The 11,431-nt window shown below is 25.9% G+C and overlaps 5 protein-coding genes across 9 annotated transcripts; 3 read left to right on the top strand and 2 right to left on the bottom strand.

Moving 5' to 3' along the window:
- Positions 1 to 68: 68 nt before the first annotated feature.
- LOC122853469 (DNA ligase 1-like) lies at positions 69 to 2,117 on the top strand. Of its 4 annotated transcripts, none has more exons than XM_044153961.1 (8): positions 69 to 287; positions 401 to 469; positions 561 to 629; positions 710 to 787; positions 849 to 1,259; positions 1,349 to 1,390; positions 1,473 to 1,589; positions 1,681 to 2,117. In XM_044153961.1, the coding sequence occupies exons 1-7, from the start codon at positions 225 to 227 to the stop codon at positions 1,575 to 1,577; spliced, it is 837 nt and encodes a 278-aa protein (XP_044009896.1). In that variant the 5' UTR covers positions 69 to 224; the 3' UTR covers positions 1,578 to 1,589; positions 1,681 to 2,117. The 4 variants fall into 4 exon arrangements, with proteins under 4 accessions (XP_044009896.1, XP_044009895.1, XP_044009898.1 ...); XM_044153960.1 differs by having other exon boundaries at positions 1,744 to 2,109; XM_044153963.1 differs by lacking the exon at positions 561 to 629 and having other exon boundaries at positions 1,744 to 2,113.
- A 602-nt stretch (positions 2,118 to 2,719) lies between these two features.
- On the bottom strand, positions 2,720 to 5,842 carry LOC122853468 (phenylalanine--tRNA ligase alpha subunit). Its single transcript, XM_044153959.1, has 5 exons — positions 5,713 to 5,842; positions 5,007 to 5,544; positions 4,047 to 4,931; positions 3,875 to 3,976; positions 2,720 to 3,557 (listed from the first exon to the last, which is right to left on the bottom strand). The coding sequence occupies exons 2-5, from the start codon at positions 5,492 to 5,494 to the stop codon at positions 2,942 to 2,944; spliced, it is 2,091 nt and encodes a 696-aa protein (XP_044009894.1). The 5' UTR covers positions 5,495 to 5,544; positions 5,713 to 5,842; the 3' UTR covers positions 2,720 to 2,941.
- Positions 5,843 to 5,905: 63 nt separating this feature from the next.
- On the top strand, positions 5,906 to 8,045 carry LOC122853467 (F-box/LRR-repeat protein 12-like). 2 transcript variants are annotated; one of them, XM_044153957.1, is made up of 4 exons: positions 5,906 to 6,093; positions 6,173 to 6,302; positions 6,380 to 6,873; positions 6,958 to 8,045. In XM_044153957.1, the coding sequence occupies exons 1-4, from the start codon at positions 5,983 to 5,985 to the stop codon at positions 7,615 to 7,617; spliced, it is 1,395 nt and encodes a 464-aa protein (XP_044009892.1). In that variant the 5' UTR covers positions 5,906 to 5,982; the 3' UTR covers positions 7,618 to 8,045. The 2 variants fall into 2 exon arrangements, with proteins under 2 accessions (XP_044009892.1, XP_044009893.1); XM_044153958.1 differs by having other exon boundaries at positions 6,024 to 6,109; positions 6,958 to 7,888.
- Positions 8,046 to 8,239: 194 nt separating this feature from the next.
- Positions 8,240 to 9,226, bottom strand: LOC122853466 (ribonuclease kappa-B). Its single transcript, XM_044153956.1, has 2 exons — positions 8,950 to 9,226; positions 8,240 to 8,852 (listed from the first exon to the last, which is right to left on the bottom strand). The coding sequence occupies exons 1-2, from the start codon at positions 9,016 to 9,018 to the stop codon at positions 8,625 to 8,627; spliced, it is 297 nt and encodes a 98-aa protein (XP_044009891.1). The 5' UTR covers positions 9,019 to 9,226; the 3' UTR covers positions 8,240 to 8,624.
- Positions 9,227 to 9,331: 105 nt separating this feature from the next.
- On the top strand, positions 9,332 to 11,421 carry LOC122853465 (eukaryotic translation initiation factor 3 subunit L). Its single transcript, XM_044153955.1, has 3 exons — positions 9,332 to 9,506; positions 9,597 to 11,057; positions 11,131 to 11,421. Exons 1-3 carry the CDS (start codon positions 9,483 to 9,485, stop codon positions 11,263 to 11,265), a joined length of 1,620 nt encoding a protein of 539 aa, XP_044009890.1. The 5' UTR covers positions 9,332 to 9,482; the 3' UTR covers positions 11,266 to 11,421.
- The last annotated feature ends 10 nt before the right edge of the window (positions 11,422 to 11,431 follow it).

Below are 11,431 nucleotides of genomic sequence, written 5' to 3'. Positions count from 1 at the left end.
TTTTCCAATTTTTCTCCGGTGGCGCTCGTGTGAGTTCGGGCGTCATCGGATATATATGCGCAGTGCCGAGTGCAGTAGACACATTCTGCATATCACACATTGGTTATCACTTATGCTTATCACTAACTAACTGAGAATAAGTGTATTTTTTCACCTTGTTATAAATAAATATATAAAAAATTATTTGTTAATAATATTTGACAATTGTTATTGAGTTCTTAAACATGTCACAATTGAATAAAATGTTGTTGTCAATGGACCAACAGCATAACAGCAATTTTCAAAACGTAAGTACACAATTTACCTAATCTCCATTTAAATATATATTCATTAATTAATTAATAATTAATATATTCAACAATTTTATTTGATTATAATTACTATTGTTATTGTTTGACAGCTTCTAGATACAATGTTTAGTTTTCTTGAAAATGAATCTGATTCTAACACTGAAAGTGGTCGTGAACAAGTAAGTGTACAATTTACATCATTTACATATGTATATTTATTATTAACGACAATTTGATTTAATTATTAATACTATTGTTATTGTTTTACAGCTTCTAGATACTATATTTAGTTTTCTTGCAAATGAATCTGATTCTAACACTGAAAGTGGTGCTGAACAAGTAAGTGTACAATTTACATAGGTATATTTATTATTAACAATTTTATTTGATTATTATTTATTATTATTAATATTTAACAGCTCTTGGACATCGTATTTAGTTTTCTTTCAAGAAAAACTAAATTTTATACAGCTTGTGATGAAGATGCTGCTAAAAAGGTTAGTCATAAAAATAAAAAATAAAATAAACAACATATATTCATTAAAATTTTAATTATAGCTGGTATTTGATAAATTCCAAAAATATTGTGATAATGCTAAAAGCACCCCTGAAACAACTGAACGTGCTGAACAAAAAGAAAAACGTAAAGAAGAAGAAGAAGAAGAAGTAGAAAATTCTGGTGAAATTATAATTGATACTAATAAGGAAACAAAATCATCACAAGGTGAAATTGATGATAAAAAGTTAGCAGAGAACAAGGATGATACTAAAATGAATCCAGATGCTGCTATTGATAAAAGTACCCTTGAAACAGTTGAACGTGCTGAACAAAAAGAAAAACGTAAAGAAGAAGAAGAAGAAAAACAAAGTGTTGATGAAATGATAAGTAATATTGAGAAGGAAATGAAATCATCACCAGCTGATCTAGAAAAACTAAAAGAAAAACATCTAATCTTGCAATCGGCAGAGGTATGTAACAATTATAAAAAAATAATAATTAATTTATAATTTTTTTAATTAATATTATTGTTTTGAATTACATTTTTTTTTTTATTTAGTATCATATGGCAAAAAAAGAGGAAGCTGAACGCAAATACAACGTAAATACTATATTTATTATTATTATTATTATTATTATTATTATTGAAGTTAGCTAATTCAAGTTTTTTATTAATTTAACAGAATATCCTTGACTCTATTTGTCCTGGTCTAAGAATTCCTATTTCTAAATGTCTGGCCCTTGAAGCAGCTGATCTAGAAAAACTAAAAGAAAAACATCTAATCTAGCAAATGGCAAAAGTATGTAACAATTATAAACAAATAATAATTAATTTATAATTTTTTAAATTAATATTATTGTTTTGAATTACATTTTTTTTTTTTTATTTAGTATCATATGAAAAAAAAGAGGATTAAATTATTTAGTTGATTTGTTCATTGTTATTTTAAACAGCATAAATGAAGACGAAGCAGAAGAAGAAGAAGAAGAAGAAGATAAAACTGAAAAAAAAAATTAAAAACCACTTGAAATATCTTACATGTAAATTTGTATAAGCCATTTGTTAACGAAATAAAAAAAAAAAATCATTGACCTTAAAAAACAGTTTTTGATTGACAATTGTGTTAAACTCTGATGATAATTTGGAGCAATCATTTTTGATTGATTTTTGTAAAAATTTGTGTCTTCTGGGTGAAAATAATTGTAAAACATGTTCTGTCCTTGTCCATAATTATTAACAGCTGATAATGACATTGGTGGATTTGGATTTTGTTGCTGTTGTTGCTTTACAATGTAAAAAATCATTATAATATTTTAAATAACATAATAATTGTCCACATAATACACTAAATCATTTTTTCCATGATCTAACTGCTGCTTTTTTACCTACACTTTGAAATTTATGTTTATGTTCATGTTCAAGAAAACCATGTAATTCAATTGGACTTAATGGATCGATTGTTTCCATTTTTTTATGTTTTCTAAAACTTAGTGTACGTTTTGGATTTTTATTATTAATTCTCCTATTCCCAGCACGTTTAAGATCATTTTGTATTTTTTTTAAACAAACACCAAATACATGTGCTCATACTATTTGATGATTTTAGATTGTGTTTACCCTATACCATAAATAATAATAATATATATTTACAAAAAATCTTGATAATTAAATAGCTAATTGACAATATCAACAAAATAATTGTTGTTATTATGAGATGATTGTTCTTCTGGTTGTGTTGATGTTGGACTTTTTAAATTTTCAATACTATTACCATATGATAGACTTGTTGAACTTGGCATAATTGATATTTGTTGTGGTAATGGACAAGCAATCAATAACTGTTCTTCTGTACTATAATTGGCATAAATAAAATGACATAAATATATAAAAAAAAAAAAACTTTAATAAGTTAAAAAATAACAAAGTTCAGGCTGCCTGCACTCCTAAATTTTAATTAACTGATATTAATCAAACTATTAACTCCCAAAGAAAATTAACTTCACTCCAATATTCTCCAAAAAAACTCCAAAAGAAATAAATAATTCATATACCATCAACCCCAGGCTAATTAGATAAGAACATAAAATAGTCTTAAAAATAATTATTTTTTTTTTTTTCAAGTCAATTGTTTTATTATAATATACATTATTATCATGATGATTCAAGAATAATATCAATAATTGATGGTCTATCAAGCAATGGTACATTTGTTTTTTTACCAAACAAACAAGATATTTCCTTGATTGTTTTACCACTGTGTAAATATGAATGAATTTTATCAATGATTTTATTAATTTCACATGAATAAATTGTGCCCATTGATTCATACACAAGTACTAATGGATCAACTGATTCAATAAGACGATTAAAGTATCTTGCAATATTAACTGCTCCAAAAATACAATCAAAACTATTTAAATTCATTACTGGATCAATACCAATATTATTTTTCCAAATAAAATGTATTTTTACAACTGGATCATCATCATCATCATCATCATCGTTATTATGAGCATAGTAATTAACAAGTTCATTTGATACATTTTTAACTGTAGAATGTAAATGAATTGACATTGATAATGTAAATAATTTTTTAGCTTTTTCAAGCAATGATCCAAGCCACTTGATTGGATATTTTGGATCACAAAATATCACAAGTTGCTCTTTATTTATTTTACCTCGACATTTAAATGTTATTGGTAAACCTCTATTGTTGTTGCTGTTATTATTATTGATTAATTTATTTATTTGAGTCGAGTTTTCCATTCTGTTGAGAAAAAAATTTAAAAAATTAATATCAATAATTAACAACAATTTCTATCGCCATTCACCTCTTGAATTTATTTAATTTATTTAATTTATTATATCATCAAACACATGTATTTATTTTCTTACGATTTTTTATTTTTCATCAAATGTATTTTTTCAACAATAATTGTACAAGATGAACAAGATATACGTAGATTACCAATTAATATTATATAATCATTGAAAGAAAAAAGTTTAAACAGTGAATAGCGATAGATTGAAAAACAAATGTTAATTTTATTTTTTTATTGTTGAAAAATAAATAAAAATAATTACTTTTCCAAACGACATATTGGATTATTATAGACCATTTGTAGATCTACCTTTGGGCCGACCAAATCACGGATATTATTCAATTTATATTTGATCATTGTTGGTCTGAAATGAAATAAATAAATAATTAATATATCATTAATTAATAAATAATAAATAAATATTAATTAATTACCTTTCAAGTGATAAACCCCAAGCAATGACATTGACATTTGGTGGTAATCCCATTGGTAATAACATTTCTGGTCTAAATACCCCACTGTTACCAATTTCAATCCATTTTTCAAGTCCTTCATGATAACAAAATATTTCCATACTTGGTTCAGTGTAAGGATTATATGCTGGTTTAAATTCCAATTTATCAATACCAAGTTTTTTAAAAAATTGATAAAGTGTACCAATTAAATCACCAAGTGTTAAATTATAATCAGCAATAACACCCTCAACTTGTTGAAATTCAGCAAGATGAGTTGCATCAAGTGTTTCATTTCTAAATACTCTGTCAATACTAAAATATTTGACTGGTTTAAATTGACCTTGTTGCATTAAATTATAAAGCATACGTGCACTGACAGCTGTTGTATGAGTTCTTAACAAATTTTTTTGTGCCTCTTGAATTTTCCAATCATAACAATATCCTTGTGAGCCATAGCCACCTTTGCTATGTACTTGTTTAACTTTTTCCAAATAATCTTGTGGTAGCTTTTTAGTTATCTTTGGATCAGATATGAAAAATGTGTCATGTGCATCTCTTGCTGGATGTTGTTGTGGTTGAAAGAGAGCATCAAAATTCCAAAATGAACTTTCAACAAAATTATTTGTTGGCATCTCAGTGAATCCCATTTCAAGAAATATTTTACGAAATTCCGAGCGTACTTTTAGCAAAGGATGCAAATGTCCAACATCAAGTGCAGCACCAAGTGCATTAAAATTATATGCTTTAAATTTTTTATCTTTCCAAGCGTCATTTATCATTAAATCAGATGTTAAATCAGCTTCTTGTTTTTCAATTTTTAATGTAAAATTATTTCCTTTTTTGATGTCAAAACTTTTGATGACTCTGTGAAAATAAATGATAATTTTATAGATCAAACAAATTATTTATTAATAAATACAAGCTCCAAATTTTACTTACATTTCTTGAACAAGTTTTCGTTTTTTATAATTAGCCTTGATTTTATCATCAAGTTGATTGATATTATTTAAATCAGCTTGTGTTGTATCTTCAATTGATGCTTTATTTTTAGTGACAATTGGCTGACCACTGGTTTTATCAATTTTAATCCAACCAGCAGCAAGAGCCTTTGAAAAACCAACTTTAGCATATGCTACAGATTTCATAATATCAGCTTGAGATATACCAGTTTTATCATTTGGTATTGCATTGTATACTGCTGCCTCATGACTTCCATGCTCAATGACATGTTGACCCTCAGCAGTTGGTTCCCATTTTTTTTCACTAATTTGTTCAACATAAATAACATCATCAAGTGTTTGAAGACTTTTTATTGCTCCAATTATTTTTTGATGATCTTCTTTAATTTCATTTGCCAAATTTAATGAATTTATTTTACCAAACTTGTCAACCTTTTCCAGGATCAATTCAACCAATTCAGTTGCCATTTTTTTCAAATATTGTTATTGTTCCATTCATCAACAAAAACAATCACCACCTGTTTGAAATCAAATAAATTATTATTTCAATTTATAATACAACAATTGGAGTAAATTTAAAAAATTCAGAATATTATTATAAATAAAAATATTTTGACAATATTGTTGTACATATTATTATTATTATTAATATTATAAAATTAATATGTATGTCAAAGTATATTTACCTTGTAATATATGTATTATTCGATTGATGATAATGACCGGTTGCACCACACGCCACCACGTTTTCCTTTTTCTCTCACCACCTCCCGGAGAAAATTAATAAAAAAATTAAAAAAAAAAAAAAAAAAAAAGGCTAGAGACATTTATGACGCCGGCCTGATATATAGGGAAATTTATGTTAATCAAATTTTACACGTTTAGTCGTTTATCAAAAAAAAAATATCAACAAATACATATGATCAATTTTATCAAATTTTTATCAAATATGAAATATGAATCAGCTCAAACGATTAGATGAATCAGGAACGACAAAAAACATGGTAAAAAAAAAAAAAGCTACCAGTCAAATTACAACATGTTCCTCGAGCAAAAAAAATAACAAGGTTGGTTCAAAAAAAAGTACAGTATCGTTTGCATCCCATGCTTGTAAATTATTAAATATTGATTATTCTTTTTATTTAGACAGTATGCTGTCACCATGATGATGATTTATACGCTAAAGATGGAATGATAATTGAGCATGTTAATAATGATTGCCTGGCTGAAATATTCATGTATGTGCCAGCATGGGAGAGACCAAAAATTGCATTGGGTAAAATAAATTATTTAGTTTAAAAAATCATTATTTACAGTATAATGACAATTAATTTATTGTTTTTTTCATTTTAGTATGCAAAAAATGGAAAAGAGTCCTTGATGATTATTCTTGGTTTAATGTCAAAAAACTTGAATTCACTCATTGGGAATATGATGAGTATCCACATTTTTTAAAGGGAAATTATCCAACAATCGATGGACAATTTAATTTTTTACAATCATTGCTTTATAAATGTGGTCGTTATTTACGAGAATTAGACTTGTCAGTCTATGATCATTGTAACATAGTGCCAGTTATTAATGAATATTGTCCAAATCTCGAAAAACTTCAAATAAGAATCAGAGTTTATGATCATGTTATATTAACTAATGCATTTACAAATCTTTCTAAACTAAAAGTATTAAAAATTATATTTCATGGTTGTTTAACGGGTGCATGTTTATTTGTACCTCAAGCTATAATTAAATCATTGTTAAACGTTGCTGATACATTGACTGATCTCAATTTGTCAAATTGGGCTATAGCCATGATTGAGATTGCTCATTTTACAGAAGAAATGACTAATGTAACTATATAACTTAAATTTTATACATATATCTTATCTATTGCAATATACATCAATTTGTTACCTGAATTATTTATTTTGCAGGTGATTTCTCAACTAAAGGTTTTAAGACAATTTGTAATGACTGGCCTAGATTGTCACGAAACTTTATATGACTATGTGCACAATTCTAAAACAATAAGAACCATTTGTGACGACAGTGGTTTGATTGGAAATAAAATTGATGACATGATGCCTTTTGAAAATATCGAGGTATTAGATATTAGTGATTGGCTAATTACTGATGATGGTGTATATATGATTGCTAATACTATGAAACAATTGCACAGACTACATGTAGCATGTTCATGGCTAACTGATGCTGGTATCGTTGCATGTACAAAGATGAATAATTTAAAATTTCTTGATTTTTGCGGCTTTAATAGCACCACTGACTCTTCAATTAAATTGCTTAAAAATAAGACACATTTAAAGTTACCATGCAGCAATGAAATTTCTGATGAATCAGCCATTAAAGTTCTTGAAAATTCACCAGAAATGATTCGTTATAGCATTGGAAACACAGGTATAACTCATAAGCTAATTGAAAAAGCAGCAGAAATATCAAGAAATCGTAAAAGGCAATTGATTATATGGGTTACACTTGAACGTGATATGTCTAACACACAAGTTGAATATGAATATTTAACTGTTGATTATGTTGAAAAAGAAAAACAAGAAAATGAAAATCACATATTTTACTAGATTCATTGAAAATTTTACCATTATCTAATAATCAGAGAGAAAGATTTATATATATTTTCATATAGAAATTGAAATTTTAATATAATTATAAATTAAATTAAAGCTATTGATGATAACTGACCAATAATTTTGTATACGAGGTTGATTGAGATGAAAATTTTACCTATATGTATAAACATCAGAAAAAAAGGTTTATATATAATATATTATTAATTTTAACGGTAAAAAAAAAATTAAAAATAATTTTTATATTTTTATTTTTGCTCATCAATAGTAGCAGTGCGTTATTTATGCCAAAAAAATTATTCGCAACAATTAATTATTCTGGTATAATAAAAATAAAAATAATTTTTTTTTTTTTTCTTTCTATGTGGCTACATAATTATTATGCAAAAATAAATGCTTTTATTGAAAAAAAAAAAAAAAAATTGGTATATTTATATTTTTTTCTCATATCATTTATCCATATATTTTTTATTTATTTGTAGAATAGCTGGTATTAAAATTTTATTTCTGTTAATTTTTTTGTACGAATAGACAGTTAGCCACATTGATTTTTTTTATTTAAAATTTACAACAACAAATTACAATGGCACGAAAATTTAAACAAGAAATACACCAATATAGGTACATATATTTTATTAAATTTTATTCAATATTATAATAATTTTTATACAATAATACACAACTACATTCTATATTTCTATACAATATAATTATTGTTATTTCATAATAGAATATTAGTTTTTTATTATTTTAACAACTATTTATTTTTATAACTTGTGGAATGTTTTTGATAATGTTTTTCATCATCATAATCATTATTTTAGTATACCTATATATATATAATTATTGTTTTTTTAATTAAAGAAATCAATCTACAAAGTTTTAATTATTTTTTTTTTTTAATATTTAATTTCAACTTTAAACAATGATTTTATTTTAAATTCACAACTATTTATATAAATATATATTCATGTTATTATGATTATTTTTTTTTGATGTCTTTAAACATTCAATGAAGATCTTGAATTTGCAAAAAATTGTTGAGTTGATAGAACCAATGTTAAAATGTAAAGACATGCTGCAATCCAACAGTTGTATGCATTACTTTGATAAGATGAATCAACCTTGTGATAAAATTCTGATGGTTTGCCAATGGGTTCATTTTCATCCATGGCCAAATCTTCAAATAGTGCAACACTATTTATGTAAAAGAAAAATCCCATAAGGCCCTAAAAAAAATATAAATAATAATTAAATAAAGAGAGTGCCTTAATTTTGACATTGGATATTTGCATGGTGTCAAATAAATACTTTGATAACACTCACCAATTGAACAATGCCCCATGAAGATATTATAATACCAAAGAGAGAAAGTTTTGGTCCACAACACGCCATTTTAACAACTAATTTATTTATTTATTATTATTTGTTATAAATAAAAGATGAAAATATAATTTTTTGGAGCACACAAAATGAGTATTGTATACACACACACACATGTATCCTCTAATTTCGTGTTACGCCCTGACCCAAGTCATATGATTTTTATTTTTTATTCGAATCGATTTCGTTATTTTTTTCTCTCGAAAATCGAAATCAGTCGAAATATAAATTTCCCTTTGATAAAAATAATAAAAAAAAAGTATAGTGAACGCCCTCTATTATTTATTAAAAAGGACGCTATTATATTCCGCCATTATTTATACGTGGCGTTGAAAAGTTGCCTTAAAAATTATAAAAAAAAAATCATCTTTTTTAAAGTTGAGGTTATACTACACCTTGTGTGTGTGTCTTTTTTATCCATTAACAATTATTAAAGTTAATTGAGAAAAAAAAAAAAAGACGAAAAATTAATAAAGATGTATGACGATTACAATGATCAGGTAAATAATAATAAATATGATTGATTGATTGATTGTTGGTTTGTTTGATAATAATTTCGATTTCTTTTTTGCATTTTTAAATTTTTACAGTATGAAACTTATGATGATTATGGTCCCGGTGATTCTCATGTTGAACAATATGACAGATATCGTCATGTACCAGAAACTGTAAGAAAATTTCTAATTTATTTTAGAAATTGTATCAATGAAGGTTTAATATTTGACATACAAAATTTATATGAAAATACATTTCCAAAAATATCTGAGCAATTATTTGAAAAAACATCATGGCCAGATGAGGCTGATATTGCTCATATTGTTGATAATGATCCAGTATTTTTGATTTTATACAAGGAATTATATTATCGTCATATTTATTCAAAATCACAAGGTCCATCATTGGAACAACGTTTTGGATCATTTTATAATTATTGTGATTTATTTAATTATATTCTAAATCCAGATGAGCCAGTAACACTTGAGTTGCCAGATCAATGGCTATGGGAGTTGATTGATGAATTTGTATATCAATTTCAATCATTTTCTCAATGTCGTGCCAATTTGGCAAATAAATCAAGTGAAGACATTGAAAATTTAACTGCACATAATAAAATATGGGATGTATTATGTGTATTAAATGTATTGCATTATCTTGTTGATAAATCAAAAATAAAAAGTCAATTGGAGGTATATGCCAGTGGTGGTGATCCAGATTCAGTTGCTGGACCATTTGGTAAACATTCATTGTATAAAATGCTTGGTTATTTTGCATTAATTGGTTTATTACGTCTTCATTCATTACTTGGTGATTATTATCAAGCAATAAAAGTACTTGAAAATGTTGAAATATATAAAAAAAGTGCATATTCACATGTACCAGGTTGTCAAATATCAACAGCCTATTATGTTGGTTTTGCATATATGATGATGCGTCGTTATTCAGATGCAATTAGAACATTTTCTGGTTGTTTATTATATGTACAACGTACTAAACAATTATTTACAGCACGTAGCTATCAAAATGATCAAATAAATAAACAAACAGAACAAATGTATCATTTATTGGCAATATGTCTTGTATTACATCCACAATGTATTGATGATGGTTTACAACAAGCATTGAGTGATAAAAATTATCATGAAAAAATGTATAAAATGCAGTATGGTGATTTGGCTGAATTTGAATCATGCTTTTTATTTGCATGTCCAAAATTTTTATCATCTGTACCACCAAGTTTGGATGGTAAAAAAGAAGATACAACAAGAGATGCTATTAAACATCAAACTCAAGTATTTATGGATGAAGTTGTACAACAAAAAATGCTACCAACAATACGTTCATATTTAAAACTTTATACAACATTGCCATTAAGTAAATTGGCAACATTCATGTGCAGCAGTTCATCAAGTAGACCAGATGAAAATTGGGATCTTGATAAAGAAGTTGCAAGTTTGTCAATACATTTACTTTGTTTCAAGCATAAAATGAAAAATATTGTATGGACAAAAGGAGCATCTGGACTTGATGGAAAGTTCCAATCTGGATCAGAGGTAATTTAAGATTTGAATAAATAATTTAATTATTTAATTTTCATTTTAATTTCAATTTTAATTTTAATTTCAGTTGGACTTTTATATTGATCATGACATGATCCATATTGCCGATACCAAGGTTGCTCACAGATACGGTGACTTTTTCATTCGTAAAATTCTCAAGTTTGAAGAACTCAATCGTAAATTGCATCATATTAAAATTTAAATAATTAAATATGTATTTTTTCTATGATTAATTTGTATAATCATATTCAAATAATGCTTCTTGTAATGATGCTTGATAATTTTACAGTCTTTTTTTTTTTCATCAATATTATATACCTACATCAAATAAACAATACAACTTGCTACTGAATAAATATTAGTTTTTT

The sequence above is a fragment of the Aphidius gifuensis genome, linkage group LG3, assembly GCF_014905175.1.
Source record: "Aphidius gifuensis isolate YNYX2018 linkage group LG3, ASM1490517v1, whole genome shotgun sequence".
Taxonomy (NCBI): Eukaryota; Metazoa; Arthropoda; class Insecta; order Hymenoptera; family Braconidae; genus Aphidius; species Aphidius gifuensis.
The sequence above is the reverse complement of the archived record's forward strand: the minus strand, read 5'-3'. Positions and strand labels throughout refer to the sequence as shown.

What these genes read in the sequence shown, in the direction of transcription:
- LOC122853465 (XM_044153955.1), top strand. Translation starts at nt 9,483, where the DNA reads ATGTATGACGATTACAATGATCAG. An exon ending in ATGACGATTACAATGATCAG is followed by an intron (nt 9,507 to 9,596) that starts GTAAATAATAAT and finishes AAATTTTTACAG; the next exon opens with TATGAAACTTATGATGATTA. An exon ending in AGTTCCAATCTGGATCAGAG is followed by an intron (nt 11,058 to 11,130) that starts GTAATTTAAGAT and finishes TTTTAATTTCAG; the next exon opens with TTGGACTTTTATATTGATCA.
- LOC122853467 (XM_044153957.1), top strand. Translation starts at nt 5,983, where the DNA reads ATGAATCAGCTCAAACGATTAGATGAATCAGGAACGACAAAAAACATG. An exon ending in CGAGCAAAAAAAATAACAAG is followed by an intron (nt 6,094 to 6,172) that starts GTTGGTTCAAAA and finishes CTTTTTATTTAG; the next exon opens with ACAGTATGCTGTCACCATGA. An exon ending in GAGACCAAAAATTGCATTGG is followed by an intron (nt 6,303 to 6,379) that starts GTAAAATAAATT and finishes TTTTCATTTTAG; the next exon opens with TATGCAAAAAATGGAAAAGA.
- LOC122853468 (XM_044153959.1), bottom strand. Translation starts at nt 5,494, where the DNA reads ATGGCAACTGAATTGGTTGAATTGATCCTGGAAAAGGTTGACAAGTTT. An exon ending in CGAAAACTTGTTCAAGAAAT is followed by an intron (nt 4,932 to 5,006) that starts GTAAGTAAAATT and finishes TTATTTTCACAG; the next exon opens with AGTCATCAAAAGTTTTGACA. An exon ending in CCAATATGTCGTTTGGAAAA is followed by an intron (nt 3,558 to 3,874) that starts GTAATTATTTTT and finishes TTTTCTCAACAG; the next exon opens with AATGGAAAACTCGACTCAAA.
- LOC122853469 (XM_044153961.1), top strand. Translation starts at nt 225, where the DNA reads ATGTCACAATTGAATAAAATGTTGTTGTCAATGGACCAACAGCATAAC. An exon ending in ATAACAGCAATTTTCAAAAC is followed by an intron (nt 288 to 400) that starts GTAAGTACACAA and finishes ATTGTTTGACAG; the next exon opens with CTTCTAGATACAATGTTTAG. An exon ending in CTGAAAGTGGTCGTGAACAA is followed by an intron (nt 470 to 560) that starts GTAAGTGTACAA and finishes ATTGTTTTACAG; the next exon opens with CTTCTAGATACTATATTTAG.
- LOC122853466 (XM_044153956.1), bottom strand. Translation starts at nt 9,018, where the DNA reads ATGGCGTGTTGTGGACCAAAACTTTCTCTCTTTGGTATTATAATATCT. An exon ending in CATGGGGCATTGTTCAATTG is followed by an intron (nt 8,853 to 8,949) that starts GTGAGTGTTATC and finishes TATTTTTTTTAG; the next exon opens with GGCCTTATGGGATTTTTCTT.